Source organism: Pecten maximus, chromosome 11, assembly GCF_902652985.1.
Source record: "Pecten maximus chromosome 11, xPecMax1.1, whole genome shotgun sequence".
Taxonomy (NCBI): Eukaryota; Metazoa; Mollusca; class Bivalvia; order Pectinida; family Pectinidae; genus Pecten; species Pecten maximus.
In genome coordinates, this window is record NC_047025.1 from 10,463,406 (window position 1) to 10,483,671 (window position 20,266).

The 20,266-nt window shown below is 35.1% G+C and overlaps 1 protein-coding gene across 2 annotated transcripts in view; it reads right to left on the bottom strand.

The window, feature by feature from the left end:
• Positions 1 to 1,364: 1,364 nt before the first annotated feature.
• LOC117337640 overlaps positions 1,365 to 20,266 on the bottom strand; it is a 34,509-nt gene continuing 15,607 nt past the window's right edge. For both annotated transcript variants that reach the window (XM_033898724.1, XM_033898725.1), the window contains exons 14-20: positions 19,782 to 19,920; positions 17,860 to 18,100; positions 16,708 to 16,828; positions 15,977 to 16,127; positions 7,256 to 7,368; positions 6,389 to 6,596; positions 1,365 to 4,494 (exon numbers count right to left, since the gene is read on the bottom strand). In XM_033898724.1, the coding sequence (XP_033754615.1) occupies positions 3,876 to 4,494; positions 6,389 to 6,596; positions 7,256 to 7,368; positions 15,977 to 16,127; positions 16,708 to 16,828; positions 17,860 to 18,100; positions 19,782 to 19,920 (1,592 nt within the window). In that variant the 3' untranslated portion in view covers positions 1,365 to 3,875. The remainder of the gene's footprint in view (positions 4,495 to 6,388; positions 6,597 to 7,255; positions 7,369 to 15,976; positions 16,128 to 16,707; positions 16,829 to 17,859; positions 18,101 to 19,781; positions 19,921 to 20,266) is intronic.

A 20,266-nucleotide genomic window follows, 5' to 3' on the forward strand; every position in this document is an offset into this window, starting at 1 on the left:
GATACGACTGTTATATCTTACATAATATATATAATCACAATTGTTGACCCAGATGGAAGCATGATAGGGGTCTCGGCGTTAGAGGAAACCCAAAGTACCCAGAGAAAACCCACAAGGTCAGGCAAGTGTCCCCATACCATTTTTTGTCCGATCTGTGTATATTTCTGTAACATAAATTTTATAGAATCTAATGATCTCGCAGAGAGTATCACCGTAATATTGATATTGGAATCAAAAGTTCTGGAGGCAATGGTTTTAAAAATGTTTGTTATAAATATCCACCATTTCGTATTTTGAAGTTTATTTTTAATATTTATTAAGAAGTGCTGGAATTATATAAGAGGAAAAGGGGAAATAAGGGCCGGAAAGAACTAAAGATACATATGTGTATATAGTGGGCGCCAAGATTCCAATGGAATCTCTTGTCTTTTGTACAATTTCATGGTTTCATAGTATCTTAATTCAGCAGGTGTTTATTAATGAATGGTTTTGACAGGTTATTACTGATCCATAGACAGGTTTTCATAGTTCCAGTTTAGACAGGTTTTCATAGTTCCAGTTTAGACAGGTTTTCATAGTTCCATGTTAGACAGGTTTTCATAGTTCCATGTTAGACAGGTTTTCATAGTTCCATGTTAGACAGGTTTTCATAGTTCCATTTTAGACAGGTTTTCATAGTTCCAGTTTAGACAGGTTTTTCATAGTTCTAGTTTTAATAGACTGATTGTAACTATTAAGTGTTCCTGACAGGCTGTAGCTGTTTCAGTAATTTTCTTTCAGATTCACTTTACGCAGGTTTTCACCTAGTGGGTTTTCAGTTCAGTGACCAATAGTTGAGTTTTCAGTTCAGTGACCAATAGTTGAGTTTTCATTTTAGTAGTCTGTGGTCATATGGGCAGTAACTGCCATCAGTGTATAGTCAGTTCTGCAAGCTTAGGGATCAACTGTGGTCATTCAGTTCAGCAGTCTGGCAGGCATTCACTGTAAGACAGGCAGGTTTTCACTTTCTAAGTTGAGTTGTCTGAATGATTTGGTAAACAAGTATATAATAATCACATCGGTTGTGAAAACATTCAAGGTATTTGATCGACTTACAGTATAAAAATCATCCAAAATACCGTAAATGTAATTTATTAGACTCCCTCAAATTTTAGTGCAAAACCAAATTAAAACAGATTTAGTGGAATAATGAATTAGAGCATCAACAATGTTTGCAACCGATATAGATAAATTACAATTAGTGCAATCATAATTTAATGGAATGCTGAAATATGCCTGTTTACAGTTTTAGTTGAGGTACGTCTGTACAAACAGTTTTAAATACATCACTGTTTTGCTATGAAATGAAATGGAAACAGTCTCTAGATATTTTGACACAATTTTTATTATCAAAAGAACACATATTTCTACACCATAAATCATTTTTCTTAAGAAAAAGTAGAATTGTATTTCTAAATAACTTTGTTCACTGTTTTTGACTGAGCCAATCGGTGATCACCTGGGTTAATTCAGTCCAGTAGCAGATGAGACATCACAATCAGTAACCCTTTCTTTCTGCTGAAAAACCGTTAACAATATATGTTCGCAAACTACTCCGAAAAGGGAGATAATAACTCCATAATGATATAAACTTTTGATTACAAAAATCTTTGAAACCAATCTTTTTGTGTAGTTGTTTTCCTTCAGCACCGGTTACTTTGAAGCTTAGGTAAATAAAATTCAGGTAGGAGAAAAAAACTGAAGTCTTCTATCACAATTATAGTTGTACAATCTGATTAATCAAAATCCTTGATTGCTCGGCTAAATGTTCACTTGCATAGAGGCTTTCCTTAGTTTTATAAAACCTAGATAATAATTAAAAAAAAAAATATAAGATCTACTGGCTGCATGTAAATTTACAGAGCAAGAAATATCAGAAAAGTTTTTCCGATGTCAAAAAATGTTAAAAATTATTAATAGTGGTATCAAAAATAATATTCATTACAAAGAACATGTAGATGGCAATGTAAATGTTGAACATTGATTGGAAATAGTGACTTGTACATACTGTATTTATCATGCAATAAACACAGGGGCTGACACGACTCCTGTCAGGGTTGGGTTAAATTGTATATACATACTGTACTTATCGTACATAAACTATGGGGCCAACACCACTCAGTTAGGGATGGATTTGAATATGTGACTTGTACATACCATATTTATCATGCAATATTAAACCCTGGGGCCAACACGACTCAAGCAAGGTTGGGTTTTGATTTGTGACATATACATACTATATTTATCATGCCATAAACCATGGGGCCGACACGACTCCGTCAGGGTTGGGTTTAGATTTGTGACGTATACATACCGTATTTATCATGCAATAAACCCAGGGGCCAAATCAACTCAGTCAGGGGTGGGTTTAAAATTTTTACTCATACATAACTAGGTCATGGGGATCATTTTTAAATCTTACACTTTAATACATTAATTCCAAGTACACAGTGTATATTTATATATGTTTTTTACTTTTTATGTATTGAGATATTTAATTTTACATAAATCTCCAGAGGAGTAATAAACAATGGGTTGTTAATTGAAGTACCTGGCAGATATATATTTATTTGAAAAAAAAAGGGAGATTTAAACAATATTATCCATTTAGAGCTATCATATTTAGTTTAGGAAATTAATTAACTAGTGGATTAGGGTTTTTGAAAACTATTGTCGGTATCCCACATGCAATTTATTTAAAATCTGTTCTTTGATGTAAAACTTCTTATTCTAGGACCCGAGTGTAAGAATGTACATTTCAAGTCAATACCTTTTTAAATATGCAGACTAGTTTATTGCAATTTCTACATAATTCATTCATTTAAGAACACAAGAGTTATTATTTTCTAGTACATCATTCTATTTTGTTCTTTTTCTAAAAATCGTAAAGGATTTAAGAATTTTACATTTAATTTTGTGCTTTTCTATTTACAGTGTAAAATACAAATTCTCACATATATTTGTAAAATCTTTACATTCTTGCTTACTTTTTACAGTGTAAATTTACAAATTGTCACATACAATAGATTTCTAAAATCATTACAAGTTTGCTACCAGGTATTTTTTACAGTGCAAAAATACCAATTCTCACATAAACTTTGCAAAAACATTTACATTGTAAAATTTTACATATAAAGTACACATACAGGAAACATCTGAACAGCACAAAAAATATATTTCATATTATGTTAAATATAAACTACATACAATGTAGTATGTGTATATAATGCTATCAATCCTGAATGAATTCACACAAAAATGTGTAAGAAATATATATATATACATGTACACCTATATAAAAATCTGTGGCAAACATTATTTCATTAAAATGCTTTTTCTCCCCAGGTATTGTTAAAAGATATTTGGAAAGATACAAATGTATTAATGCTAAAATTACTCTCCTGATCAGGCTGCGGGTTTACCATGTTTAACCAACAGTATCACGAAAAAAATGTGATGAAATTAAAAAAAAGTTCATAGCACATGTTTTATGGAATGTATATAATAAGTCCTTCAAATCCACAGTCCTGATATGAAGGTCACATTCTTAATTAAGATGGGAGCTTAAATTTCTCAAGCCTCAAACAGATCGGTAGGTCAGTTAAGATCCTCATCAGAAATAATGTCAGATGTAGTAAAATAGACATTACTAGAGTTCACAGCAGATTCTAAGAATTAACGGTCCTTACAGTCTTCAGCCTCGGAGTGCAGTCACTCAAGTTCGTTCACATGTCCTTCCAAAGTCTTAATTCTGAGGGAGAGCTCATATAGTCTCAAGAATTAATTGCGAGAGTTCAATTAACAAAAAAAAAAAAAAAAAAACCTCCAGCCTATCCTCAGACAGAGGTAACAGTTTCACACATTTCCAGGACTGTCAGCTGATCTTTTGAATAATCACTGAAATAATCACTAGTGGAGTCGCCTCGCTCACCCGGGCTTAATAGAGGATAATGGCTATAACCACTGTCTCCGTGGATTTCATGTGAGTTGCGATTGGATTTTACGGCTGTTTCACAATTTTCGGGACTTTCATTGTCTTGGATTTCTTCAAATTGATTGTACAGGTCCTTTTTACACGGTGATTGGGCTACCAGATCAAGGCTGTTGCTGCGGGAACGTGTAAATATAGAAGGCACAAAAGTTTTGATTGATAGTTTTGTGGGCGTTGAGAGTTTGTTACCCTGACTCCCCGAACTAAGGCGTTTAACATCCTGAGAAGTCTGTGATAATCTGTTTAGCAGGGTTGGTAGCACCGAATGTGATTTTGTGATTGTGCTTTGACAGGAAGCGTTAACAAGTTCTACCGATTCCATATCTTCTATTACAACACTTGTAGTGGGAGCATCCAGACACGGTTGAATAAATGACGGATCCTTTGTCAACTTGTCAAATATATCCTCGATATCTGGACGATCATTTGCTTCATAAGACAAACAGGAATGTATAAAGTCACACCTGAAACAGTTTTCAAAAAAGCTTAAATTTTATTGAAATATTTTATGTCATTCTTAAGAAGAAATTATCACTGCTGAAATATATAGAGGATATCTAACAGTGTTTTCAGTAATACCAAATATATTTCACGAGTGGGGCTAATATTTTGATATTTTTCACGAGTGCGCAGCACGAGTGAAAAATATCTAAATATTAGCCACACGAGTGAAATATATTTGGTATTACTGAAGACACTGTTAGATATTCTGTTTATTACATTTTTTATCAACGAAAAACCTACCCCGTATGCTAACTAGGCCTACAGCGATAATTTGTAAACAAAATATGTAGTTCCCCCTGTCCAGGTGCTGAGATATATGTCGGGCTTTCTGATTGGTCAATTATTTTGGTATTTTCTAATCATTAATTTGATTGGTCAAATCAGCAAAAGTGATATTTTTCACTAGTGATAAATATGATATTTTTCACTTTCACTAATATCACTTTTATAGAATGAATAATTTTTGATATTTCACTGGTAAAAATGTAATATATACCTTTATGTTAAGATTTATTCCTATATTTGTATGTACAAACAAAAAATGTACCTTCAGGAAAGCCAGGAAATCTTAATTTTGGCACTTTTTAAAAAAAAATTGATTCTCCAATAACATGACATTAGTGTCCACATTATAAGCAATCATAAGTACAGTATACTCTTAAGTCCAAAATCACAATTCAGAAATCACATTCTCATGTACTAGCTTTAATACAAAATTTGACATCAGTGCATTGGACTCATACTGATATCGGTATATACAGTTTAACTTATCTGCAATTTCAAATACTTGTAAATAAATGTTTGTTTTCATACTGAAACATGAATTTAGAGCGAATCCTCATATATGACACTCACTGTTGTGAGGTAAAAAAAAGTTTATCTTTTTGTTTTCTTATTGGAAGTACATTAATTAACAAGTGCAATCAATGATTGCGAGAGCTCACCGGCGGCAGCAATCACACTATGCATTCATTTTTTATGTATGTATAAGCATGTCATTTTGAAATTTTATGTCACATAATATTGCTCCTAGACCTCTAATGGATGTATAAACCAAATAAGAAGGGTGTGGACTTACAAGCTTTTCAAAACTAAGTCAACTAAATAGTAAAATGCCAAAATGCCAATTTTTTTCTGCATGATTTGCCACAGCATCCCTCCTGGATCTCTAATGAATGTATAAACCAAATTAGAAGGGTGATAGGTGTATACTTTTGGACTTACCCCAAAACTTTAAAGTGCATGGGTTTTGGTGCAAAAAACCATAAAATGGTAAAATGCGAAAAAAATCACAATTTTTTTCTGCATGATTTTGCCATAACATCACTCCTAGACCTCTAATGAATGTATAAACCAAATAAGAAGGGCATGAGGTGTATACTTTTGGACTTACAAGCTTTCCAAAAACTTACTCCAAAAACTTTAAAGTTTTGGGGTGGGACGCGGACGCGGACGCGGATGCGGACGCCGGGGTGACAGCATTAGCTCTCGGTTACTCGTAACCGGTGAGCTAAAAACTGCTTTAGTAATTAATTGGTTTGATTTTGTTAAGTGATGTTTTATTATCAATCCAAAAGAAAAAGTGTTCATGAAACAACTTGCATGGTTTTGAAAAACCAGGAATTATTTTTATAAGCTTGTGTCCGGACAAAATTGATTATTTTTCAGTGCTAATTTAATCTTACTCAATGAAAATTGACATTTGGAGGGCAGTTCCAGTAGACACTTGAGAGTATGTTTTTGACTCCCCATGAGAATGATATGTGACTGCGGGGTCTGAAGGGATTATGACTGTCTTAAACAAATGATATTTTACATGACTAAAAATCAAGAATCACTGTATGATTTACTTACAAATCTTCTGGACAGTTTCCAGGCAGAATAAGTCGGTTTCCCTTCTTTACAAACTCTAGCACCTGGTTATTTGACAGGCCTTGGTAAGGAAAACTCCCAAATGTTACAACCTCAAAAACCAAGATCCCAAAACTCCATATATCTGACTTGGAGGTAAACATTCCATCCCATAGGCTTTCTGGGGACATCCATCGCACAGGTAACATCCCTGTCAGTGAAAACGTCACAATTGTTATACTGGTATAACATGAGTAACATTTCATGTAAAATTCATGAAATATGAGTCATTTTAATTACAGGATTATACAAAAAACAAGCGAGAAACCAAAATCTTTAACTACAAAAATTTTGATTTTAAATACAGTTCGAGTAAAAAATGAATTAAACTGCATCATACAACTTCTATAGGTCTCATAAGTGATGCAGAGAACCTATGAAGTGATGACACTTACCATTAGGAGGCAATTAGGGAAACTCAAATTTAGTCAAAAGAAATGTCTAAATCTAGATGGAGACATGGAATAACCAGGATGCTTTAATTGATTTTTTGATTTTCATAACTGGATTTCAAAAGAATATATACATGTACTTGTATATATGTCCAGCACATAAGTATATGTATTCTGGAGTGTTTCACATTTCAATTAAAGTCTACACCACCTGTAAACTTGACGGATTGGACAAATGACACACAAGTAGCACCATTCAATTGAAAACAAATGAAAAAAATGGAAACGAAATTATCTAAAGATGAAAAATTGTAATGAAATCTAAATTTGCCATATGTATTTTCACTGCATGCTTCTCTGACTTTAAGTGAAGTAATCCATGTATATAACTTTTGATATGTTTTATAATTTATGTAACCTTTTTTGGTGAATCTGTAGTAATCAGACTCTATGAGTGTCCTTGTCATTCCGAAATCTCCAATTTTCACAGTCTGATTAGCATGAACAAGACAATTCCTACAGGCCAAGTCTCTGCAACAAAAAAAATCAAAGGTAAATATTTCAATAACACAAAAAAGCTAAAGTTTTGAAAATGCGGTATATAAACCTTTTAACATATTTTTTTCAATGGTTCTAGAAGGATATTACTTGTATGAATTGTTTTTTAATTTTGACTGCAATTGACCTTATAATTATATAAATGTACCAAACGGCAATGACATTTATCATGACTAAATGCCACTGGTGTCATAATAGCCATCTGTCTGAGAAACTGTGACAACAGAACTAGTCAATAGGAGTATCGACTTAAATATGCAGGCATAATTATACATATATAATATATATGTATAACAGAGATCATGTATTACCTATGAAGGTATCTGAGGTCGTGTATTACTTATGTACATATCTGAGGTCGTGTATTACCTATGAATGTATCTGTGGTTGTGTATTACCTATGTATGTATCTGAGGTCATGTATTACCTATGTACGTATCTGAGGTCGTGTATTACCTATGTAGGTATCTGTGGTCGTGTATTACCTATGTATGTATCTGTGGTCGTGTATTACCTATGTATGTATCTGAGGTCGTGTATTACCTATGTATGTATCTGTGGTCGTGTATTACCTATGTATGTATCTGAGGTCATGTATTACCTATCTATCAATCTGAGGTCATGTATTACCTATGTATAAATCTGAGGTGGTGTATTACCTATGTATGTATCTGAGGTCGTGTATTACCTATCTATAAATCTGAGGTCGTGTATTACCTATGTATGTATCTGAGGTCGTGTATTACCTATCTATAAATCTGAGGTCGTGTATTACCTATCTATAAATCTGAGGTCGTGTATTACCTATGTAGGTATCTGAGGTCGTGTATTACCTATGCATGTATCTGAGGTCGTGTATTACCTATGTAGGTATCTGAGGTCGTGTATTACCTATGTAGGTATCTGAGGTCGTGTATTACCTATGTATGTATCTGAGGTCGTGTATTACCTATGTATGTATCTGAGGTTGTGTATTACCTATGTATGTATCTGAGGTCATGTATTACCTATGTATGTATCTGAGGTCGTGTATTACCTATGTAGGTATCTGAGGGGGTCGTGTATTACCTATGTATGTATCTGAGGTCATGTATTACCTATGTATGTATCTGTGGTTGTGTATTACCTATGTATGTATCTGAGGTCATGTATTACCTATGTATGTATCTGAGGTCGTGTATTACCTATGTATGTATCTGAGGTCGTGTATTACCTATGTATGTATCTGAGGTTGTGTATTACCTATGTATGTATCTGAGGTCATGTATTACCTATGTAGGTATCTGAGGTTGTGTATTACCTATGTATGTATCTGAGGTCGTGTATTACCTATGTATGTATCTGAGGTCGTGTATTACCTATGTATGTATCTGAGGTCGTGTATTACCTATGTAGGTATCTGAGGTCGTGTATTACCTATGTATGTATCTGAGGTTGTGTATTACCTATGTATGTATCTGAGGTGATGTATTACCTATGTAGGTATCTGAGGTTGTGTATTACCTATGTAGGTATCTGAGGTCGTGTATTACCTATGAACATATCTGAGGTCGTGTATTACCTATGTATGTATCTGAGGTCGTGTATTACCTATGTAGGTATCTGAGGTCGTGTATTACCTATGTAGGTATCTGCGGTCGTGTATTACCTATGTAGGTATCTGAGGTTGTGTATTACCTATGTAGGTATCTGAGGTTGTGTATTACCTATGTAGGTATCTGAGGTCGTGTATTACCTATGAACATATCTGAGGTCATGTATTACCTATGTATGTATCTGAGGTTGTGTATTACCTATGTAGGTATCTGAGGTCATGTATTACCTATGTATGTATCTGAGGTCATGTATTACCTATGTAGGTATCTGAGGTCATGTATTACCTATGTATGTATCTGAGGTCGTGTATTACCTATGTATGTATCTGAGGTCGTGTATTACCTATGTAGGTATCTGAGGTCGTGTATTACCTATGTAGGTATCTGCGGTCGTGTATTACCTATGTAGGTATCTGAGGTTGTGTATTACCTATGTAGGTATCTGAGGTTGTGTATTACCTATGTAGGTATCTGAGGTTGTGTATTACCTATGTATGTATCTGAGGTGATGTATTACCTATGTAGGTATCTGAGGTGGTGTATTACCTATGTATGTATCTGAGGTGATGTATTACCTATGTAGGTATCTGAGGTGGTGTATTACCTATGTAGGTATCTGAGGTCATGTATTACCTATGTATGTATCTGAGGTCATGTATTACCTGTATCTGAGGTCGTGTATTACCTATGTATGTATCTGAGGTCATGTATTACCTATGTAGGTATCTGAGGTCGTGTATTACCTATGTAGGTATCTGAGGTCGTGTATTACCTATGTATGTATCTGAGGTCGTGTATTACCTATGTAGGTATCTGAGGTCGTGTATTACCTATGTAGGTATCTGAGGTCGTGTATTACCTATGTAGGTATCTGAGGTCGTGTATTACCTATGTAGGTATCTGCGGTCGTGTATTACCTATGTAGGTATCTGAGGTCGTGTATTACCTATGTATGTATCTGAGGTCGTGTATTACCTATGTAGGTATCTGAGGTCGTGTATTACATGTACCTATGTATGTATCTGAGGTCGTGTATTACCTATGTACATATCTGAGGTCGTGTATTACCTATGTATGTATCTGAGGTCGTGTGTTACCTATGTACGTATCTGAGGTTGTGTATTACCTATGTAGGTATCTGAGGTTGTGTATTACCTATGTAGGTATCTGTGGTTGTGTATTACCTATGTATGTATCTGAGGTCGTGTATTACCTATGTATGTATCTGAGGTCGTGTATTACCTATGTATGTATCTGAGGTTGTGTATTACCTATGTATGTATCTGAGGTCATGTATTACCTATGTAGGTATCTGAGGTTGTGTATTACCTATGTATGTATCTGAGGTCGTGTATTACCTATGTATGTATCTGAGGTCGTGTATTACCTATGTATGTATCTGAGGTCGTGTATTACCTATGTATGTATCTGAGGTTGTGTATTACCTATGTATGTATCTGAGGTGATGTATTACCTATGTAGGTATCTGAGGTTGTGTATTACCTATGTAGGTATCTGAGGTCGTGTATTACCTATGAACATATCTGAGGTCGTGTATTACCTATGTATGTATCTGAGGTCGTGTATTACCTATGTAGGTATCTGAGGTCGTGTATTACCTATGTAGGTATCTGCGGTCGTGTATTACCTATGTAGGTATCTGAGGTTGTGTATTACCTATGTAGGTATCTGAGGTTGTGTATTACCTATGTAGGTATCTGAGGTCGTGTATTACCTATGAACATATCTGAGGTCGTGTATTACCTATGTATGTATCTGAGGTCGTGTATTACCTATGTAGGTATCTGAGGTCGTGTATTACCTATGTAGGTATCTGCGGTCGTGTATTACCTATGTAGGTATCTGAGGTTGTGTATTACCTATGTAGGTATCTGAGGTTGTGTATTACCTATGTAGGTATCTGAGGTTGTGTATTACCTATGTATGTATCTGAGGTGATGTATTACCTATGTAGGTATCTGAGGTGGTGTATTACCTATGTATGTATCTGAGGTGATGTATTACCTATGTAGGTATCTGAGGTGGTGTATTACCTATGTAGGTATCTGAGGTCATGTATTACCTATGTATGTATCTGAGGTCATGTATTACCTGTATCTGAGGTCGTGTATTACCTATGTATGTATCTGAGGTCGTGTATTACCTATGTATGTATCTAATGTCATGTATTACCTGTATCTGAGGTCGTGTATTACCTATGTACGTATCTGAGGTTGTGTATTACCTATGTATGTATCTGAGGTCGTGTATTACCTATGTATGTATCTGAGGTCGTGTATTACCTATGTATGTATCTGAGGTCGTGTATTACCTATGTATGTATCTAATGTCATGTATTACCTGTATCTGAGGTCGTGTATTACCTATGTACGTATCTGAGGTTGTGTATTACCTATGTATGTATCTGAGGTCGTGTATTACCTATGTATGTATCTGAGGTCGTGTATTACCTATGTATGTATCTGAGGTGGTGTATTACCTATGTAGGTATCTGAGGTCATGTATTACATGTACCTATGTTTGTATCTGAGGTCGTGTATTACCTATGTATGTATCTAATGTCATGTATTACCTGTATCTGAGGTCGTGTATTACCTATGTACGTATCTGAGGTTGTGTATTACCTATGTATGTATCTGAGGTCGTGTATTACCTATGTATGTATCTGAGGTCGTGTATTACCTATGTATGTATCTGAGGTCGTGTATTACCTATGTAGGTATCTGAGGTCGTGTATTACATGTACCTATGTATGTATCTGAGGTCGTGTATTACCTATGTACATATCTGAGGTCGTGTATTACCTATGTATGTATCTGAGGTCGTGTGTTACCTATGTACGTATCTGAGGTTGTGTATTACCTATGTATGTATCTGAGGTCGTGTATTACCTATGTATGTATCTGAGGTCGTGTATTACCTATGTAGGTATCTGAGGTTGTGTATTACCTATGTATGTATCAGAGGTCATTTATTTAACCTATGTATGTATCTGAGGTCATGTATTACCTATGTATGTATCTGAGGTCATGTATTACCTATGTACATATCTAAGGTAATGTATTACCTATGTATATATCTGAGGTCGTGTATTACCTATGTATATATCTGAGGTCATGTATTACCTATGTATATATCTGAGGTCATGTATTACCTATGTAGGTATCTGAGGTCGTGTATTACCTATGTACATATCTAAGGTCATGTATTACCTATGTACATATCTAAGGTCATGTATTACCTATGTATGTATCTGAGGTTGTGTATTACCTATGTAGGTATCTGAGGTTGTGTATTACCTATGTACGTATCTGAGGTCGTGTATTACCTATGTATGTATCTGAGGTTGTGTATTACCTATGTAGGTATCTGAGGTCGTGTATTACCTATGTAGGTATCTGAGGTTGTGTATTACCTATGTAGGTATCTGAGGTTGTGTATTACCTATGTATGTATCTGAGGTTGTGTATTACCTATGTATGTATCTGAGGTTGTGTATTACCTATGTAGGTATCTGAGGTTGTGTATTACCTATGTACGTATCTGAGGTCGTGTATTACCTATGTATGTATCTGAGGTTGTGTATTACCTATGTAGGTATCTGAGGTCGTGTATTACCTATGTAGGTATCTGAGGTTGTGTATTACCTATGTAGGTATCTGAGGTCGTGTATTACCTATGTAGGTATCTGAGGTGATGTATTACCTATGTAGGTATCTGAGGTTGTGTATTACCTATGTAGGTATCTGAGGTTGTGTATTACCTATGTATGTATCTGAGGGGGTCGTGTATTACCTATGTAGGTATCTGAGGTTGTGTATTACCTATGTAGGTATCTGAGGTCGTGTATTACCTATGTATGTATCTGAGGTCATGTATTACCTATGTATGTATCTGAGGTCATGTATTACCTATGTATGTATCTGAGGTCGTGTATTACCTATGTATGTATCTGAGGTAATGTATTACCTATGTATGTATCTGAGGTCGTGTATTACCTATGTATGTATCTGAGGTCATGTATTACCTGTATCTGAGGTCGTGTATTACCTATGTATGTATCTGAGGTCATGTATTACCTATGTACGTATCTGAGGTTGTGTATTACCTATGTAGGTATCTGAGGTCGTGTATTACCTATGTATGTATCTGAGGTCATGTATTACCTATGTATGTATCTGAGGTCATGTATTACCTATGTATGTATCTGAGGTCGTGTATTACCTATGTATGTATCTGAGGTAATGTATTACCTATGTATGTATCTGAGGTCGTGTATTACCTATGTATGTATCTGAGGTCATGTATTACCTGTATCTGAGGTCGTGTATTACCTATGTATGTATCTGAGGTCATGTATTACCTATGTACGTATCTGAGGTTGTGTATTACCTATGTATGTATCTGAGGTCGTGTATTACCTATGTATGTATCAGAGGTCATTTATTTAACCTATGTATGTATCTGAGGTCATGTATTACCTATGTACATATCTGAGGTCATGTATTACCTATGTATGTATCTGAGGTCATGTATTACCTATGTACATATCTAAGGTCATGTATTACCTATGTACGTATCTGAGGTCGTGTATTACCTATGTACATATCTGAGGTCGTGTATTACCTATGTAGGTATCTGAGGTTGTGCATTACCTATGTAGGTATCTGAGGTTGTGTATTACCTATGTATGTATCTGAGGTCGTGTATTACCTATGTATGTATTTGAGGTTGTGCATTACCTATGTAGGTATCTGAGGTCGTGTATCACCTATGTATGTATCTGAGGTCATGTATTACCTATGTATGTATCTTAGGTCATGTATTACCTATGTTTGTATCTGTGGTTGTGTATTACCTATGTATGTATCTGAGGTCATGTATTACCTATGTATGTATCTGAGGTCGTGTATTACCTATGTAGGTATCTGAGGTCGTGTATTACCTATGTAGGTATCTGAGGTCGTGTATTACCTATGTAGGTATCTGAGGTCGTGTATTACCTATGTATGTATCTGAGGTCATGTATTACCTATGTATAAATCTGAGGTCGTGTATTACCCATGTATGTATCTGAGGTTGTGTATTACCTATGTATAAATATGAGGTTGTGTATTACCTATGTAGGTATCTGAGGTTGTGTATTACCTATGTAGGTATCTGAGGTCGTGTATTACCTATGTATGTATCTGAGGTCATGTATTACCTATGTATAAATCTGAGGTCGTGTATTACCCATGTATGTATCTGAGGTTGTGTATTACCTATGTATAAATATGAGGTTGTGTATTACCTATGTATGTATCTGAGGTCATGTATTACCTATGTATGTATCTGAGGTCATGTATTACCTATGTATGTATCTGAGGTCGTGTATTACCTATGTATGTATCTGAGGTTGTGTATTACCTATGTAGGTATCTGAGGTCATGTATTACCTATGTAGGTATCTGAGGTTGTGTATTACCTATGTATGTATCTGAGGTCGTGTATTACCTATGTATGTATCTGAGGTCGTGTATTACCTATGTATGTATTTGAGGTCATGTATTACCTGTATCTGAGGTCATGTATTACCTATGTACGTATCTGAGGTTGTGTATTACCTATGTATGTATCTGAGGTCATGTATTACCTATGTATGTATCTGAGGTCGTGTATTACCTATGTACGTATCTGAGGTTGTGTATTACCTATGTAGGTATCTGAGGTTGTGTATTACCTATGTAGGTATCTGAGGTTGTGTATTACCTATGTATGTATCTGAGGTCATGTATTACCTATGTATGTATCTGTGGTTGTGTATTACCTATGTATGTATCTGAGGTCATGTATTACCTGTATCTGAGGTCATGTATTACCTATGTACGTATCTGAGGTTGTGTATTACCTATGTATGTATCTGAGGTCGTGTATTACCTATGTATGTATCAGAGGTCATTTATTTAACCTATGTATGTATCTGAGGTCATGTATTACCTATGTACATATCTGAGGTCATGTATTATCTATGTATGTATCTGAGGTCATGTATTACCTATGTACATATCTAAGGTCATGTATTACCTATGTACGTATCTGAGGTCGTGTATTACCTATGTATGTATCTGAGGTTGTGCATTACCTATGTAGGTATCTGAGGTTGTGTATTACCTATGTATGTATCTGAGGTCATGTATTACCTATGTACGTATCTGAGGTCGTGTATTACCTATGTATGTATTTGAGGTTGTGCATTACCTATGTAGGTATCTGAGGTCGTGTATCACCTATGTATGTATCTGAGGTCATGTATTACCTATGTATGTATCTTAGGTCATGTATTACCTATGTATGTATCTGTGGTTGTGTATTACCTATGTAGGTATCTGAGGTCATGTATTACCTATGTATGTATCTGAGGTCGTGTATTATCTATGTACGTATCTGAGGTCGTGTATTACCTATGTAGGTATCTGAGGTCGTGTATTACCTATGAATGTATCTGTGGTTGTGTATTACCTATGTATGTATCTGTGGTTGTGTATTACCTATGTAGGTATCTGAGGTCATGTATTACCTATGTATGTATCTGAGGTCGTGTATTATCTATGTACGTATCTGAGGTCGTGTATTACCTATGTAGGTATCTGAGGTCGTGTATTACCTATGTATGTATCTGAGGTCGTGTATTACATATGTAGGTTTCTGAGGTCGTGTATTACCTATGTAGGTATCTGAGGTCGTGTATTACCTATGTAGGTATCTGAGGTCGTGTATTACCTATGTAGGTATCTGAGGTCGTGTATTACCTATGTATGTATCTGAGGTCATGTATTACCTATGTATAAATCTGAGGTCGTGTATTACCCATGTATGTATCTGAGGTTGTGTATTACCTATGTATAAATATGAGGTTGTGTATTACCTATGTAGGTATCTGAGGTTGTGTATTACCTATGTAGGTATCTGAGGTCGTGTATTACCTATGTACGTATCTGAGGTCATGTATGTACTTCAGACCACTAGTCACATCAAGCACCATCTGAGTGAGACGTTCCGCACTGATATCTTCTGCCTCGCGTGACACCTGTCCGACTAGACTTCTTCGGGACAGCAGATAGGTCTTAAGATCACCTAAACACAGGTAGCATTAATCACAGCTTATAAGTAGCTAAATTAAAACACATAATGTAACAATCGCTAACATTTTGAATTTACATCCAAGAAAAATTATACAACATGGTTTGAAATAAGCAAGCCCATCCATCAGGTCCATTACAGTTCAGTAAAACTGCTTACACACTAATTTACTGTTCTACAATACACCCATTAGGTGATATGGACAAGACCGACTTATGGGAGGAAGTGTTTTGTCTGAGAACTTGTTAGGTGCAAGACAAGTTTGAATTTGATATGGACATTACATTTAATTTCTGTTCATTCTGTCGCTAAAAAAGCACATGCCCAGTGAGATTAAATGATGAATTATGGGAAAAAACACAAATTTACATTAAATTTCCTCTCCTATAGGCAACGAAGATTTTTGCACGGAATGAATCGTAAATTCACCCCACAAGTATATCTGAGTGAGTGCTTGTACTTTGAGTGAAAGGTTGATTGTGCTGACTCCATGGGCTAATTGCTGGATAGATATAAAACTCTACAATATTTAAAATTTATCAAGTAATATCTGCCTCCAGGAAATTTAACTTACCATGGAGATGGTACTCCATTATAGCCAGTACCGGCTCACCTCGAGTACACACCCCTAGTAACTTGACAATATTGGGATGCGAAAACCGTTTCATGATCTCCGATTCAGTCAGGAAGTCAATCTAAAAAGAAATAAAACTCCTTATCAAACATTTTATAACTTATGATCAATGTTTCCGCTCATTCTAATTAAACCTCTTCAAATATTTCAAAGTATTATTTCAGCCAGGATCATTTTATGTCGGGGTCCTTTGTGTAATAGTTTTTACAGCCCTGTGAACAGCCAGGATCATTTTATGTTAGGGTATCTTTGTGTAATATCAAGTGTTTACCTCAAGGAACCGAGTGAGCATTACAAGAACATCACAATTCACCAATATAAATCTTACAAATTTTACTATAATGTAACACATGACCCTTGACCTTTGACCACTGACTCTGAAATTTCTAAATTTCCTTCTTTGCTTGATAAAGGAGAGCAATTTCAGTTTGCCAAGTTTAATTTTCTTCCATTGGTACAATTTTCTCTGAATTGTACTGATTACGAGTTATTATTTGGCCTTGACCCCTGACTCATGATTTTAAAAAAAGATGGGTTCATCCTCTCATGAAAGAACATACATATATGCCATAGTTAAACCATCTGAATTATGCTGATTACCAGTTGGACATATGGATGGCTGCAATACGTATCTGTCCATAATGGTTCAAGGGAGACAATTAATATCAACAATAAGGGGAAAAACTTCAAAACCTACTCATATGTATATTCTGTGTCTATATATAAATATATGCATCATCAACATCTGACTTAAAAACAAACTGATCATTGTTAAAGATTTGTTTCACATAAATACAATTTGAATACGGCAGGCTCACATATATTAACTTCCCACTCTCATCAAGTGTGACCTTTGAGATTTAACTTTAGATTAGCCCCAAATATAACCAGTTGTAGAACTTGGAATGCCATCATGGGATGGTGTAGTATGGATTATGAACTATATCTGTCCAGGGGTTCATGATGTTGTACACAAGCTTTGCACGGATGCATGGATGGACGTATTCAAATTGATTACAGAAACACACACCTCCCCTTTACTAGGTAAGGGGTATCATAATAAGCTAACAACATATAACTCCTGGGACATACCTTTTCCTCTACCCTTGATCCTATTTTAAGGGTTTTTACAGCAACGGGTACCCATCCCTCATCTTCCTGATAGGCTTCACCCCCAAACACTGTACCAAACGCGCCCTCGCCCAGCTTCCTGTTAAGGACTACGTTGTCTCGTCGGATCTCCCACTCATCAAGGGACAGACACGAGAAATCCTGGGAAAGGAGACCTAACTCTTTCATACGATCGTGTGTGCTCCGCATCTTCTTGTCAAACCTGATAACAGCAGTTAATATTACACAGTATATGGTATAAGTACATATGCTATATATATAATTATATGATAAATATTGGTGTTTTAGGAAAACATTGTCATATTACAACATGTAAATTTCTGCTTATATATACTTAACTGTAAGCTTTTGTAGACATGATTAAATTCCTAAATATAGGTGCAGTTGAAAAATAGTATTAAAAACTTATTGTAAATTTCAGCTGTATTAACATAAGTTGTGGGTGGACGGGTGGCCCAGTGGTTAGCATGCTTGCCTCTCACTTCAGCAGACGGAGTTCAATCCCCGACCGGAGTTGAAAAAGTTAGGGTCACCTGCCCAACCACATGGATTTTCTGTGGTATGCTCTAGTTTCCTCCCACGTTTAGACCCCTCACTACTTCCATCCAGGCCAACAAGAGGGATTGATATAAGCTGACATAACTTGTTTTGCAATTGTTGTTTACATTTAAATTAACCAGTAGTTAAATTGTTTGATTTTAGGGATTTAACATCCTCACAAAAGCCAGTGTCCTATAAAGTCAGGTGTCAAAGAGAAAGTGAAGAAAGGAAGGAAATATTCATGATCCAAGTGTTGTAATAGTTAAATTGTAAGCATCTGTTTATTTGTGTGCTTTAAAATTTTTCATGCATTTGATCAAATTCAATTACATTAGCAATTAGATGAGTTGAAACGTGTGTTGTAAATAAAATTTGTAAACATATGTTGTAATGTATGTTTTGTAAATCCAGGTCCAGGTAAACATGGGATGTAAATTAATGCATGCATATCATTTGCAAATATTCAGTTATAATTAAGAAATAATTAACGATGATTCGTGTATTATTGCAGGATATACAACTCGGACTCCGATATTTTGCAATTGAATTAATAACGAAGGCCGCAGGCCTGAGTTATTAATTAAAATTGCAAAATATCGGAGTCCGAGTTGTACTACTATATCCTGCAACAATACACGAGTCAAAGTTGATTATTTCTATTCTACCATGTACTGTTTAGTTCTGAGATCGACCTCTTTCTAATAGAAAAACAGCAAAGAAACCCCGAGAAAACCTTGTAATTTATTTCTTGAGTATTGCATTATTTGTTGATGAAATATACAGGCAATACAGTACTACGATCAAGAGCATCTATCATATAGCATTGATTTTGAAAATAAAAAAAGAATAAAAAAAGAAAGAAAAAAGAAGAAAAAAAAGGGGGGCCTCCGTAGGATTCGAACTCGCGTCGTGATAAAAATTTATTGAAAGACTAACCCATTAGCCCACTCGGCTATGGTAACCTTTTATAAAATATGTGAATATTAGATACATGTATATAAAATTGTTACAGCCGTGACTCCTGACCATGTATTATTGGCACGAGCGTGGGTTATTGGAAAATAATACATGGTTTTAAACCAATCAAAACTGGCGTTGCATAGCAAACATGGTAGAATTATACATAAATTTTAAATATAGATAATAAACAAATAAAATTTTGATGTTTTTTTCCCCTTAAAGATGTGTTTTATGTATTATATCAAATAAAACAAAATGTAATACATTTAAAGAATATTATAAACATGCATTATAAAATGTATAGTTGTGAATATTATGTGTAAAGAACCATAGTGATTGTAGACACCATTTGCAGTGAATTTCTTACATTATACAGTTTTTACCTGAACTTGATGACGACCAGTACAAACACGACTAAGATGACGAACACTCCGAATCCAATGACGTTAGCGATGACAATGGACATCTCGCAGCTGACACTGAACATCTCACGGAAATCTTCTATCACGCACAACTTCTCCTCTATACAAAAAATGTCCAGGATATTCATGTCATTGCAGTAATGAAGATTGGTTTGGTAAGTTTTTTCATCTGATAAACATATGATACATTAATCCTATATGTACAGAATGTAAATATAAGCATGTTCCAAACATTTCCCAACTATTAATCATTGATTATCCCCTTTGAACCGGTCAATCATGGACAGATATGTATTGCTGCTATCCATTTGTCAAACTGGTAATATCATGCATTATATACAAATTAATTTTGCATGTAACAGGCATTTTCATTGGCCTAAGAAATATAGCTAACAACAGATGTTTATTATTCTATGTACATGTATATGTATATATATTTTTTTACA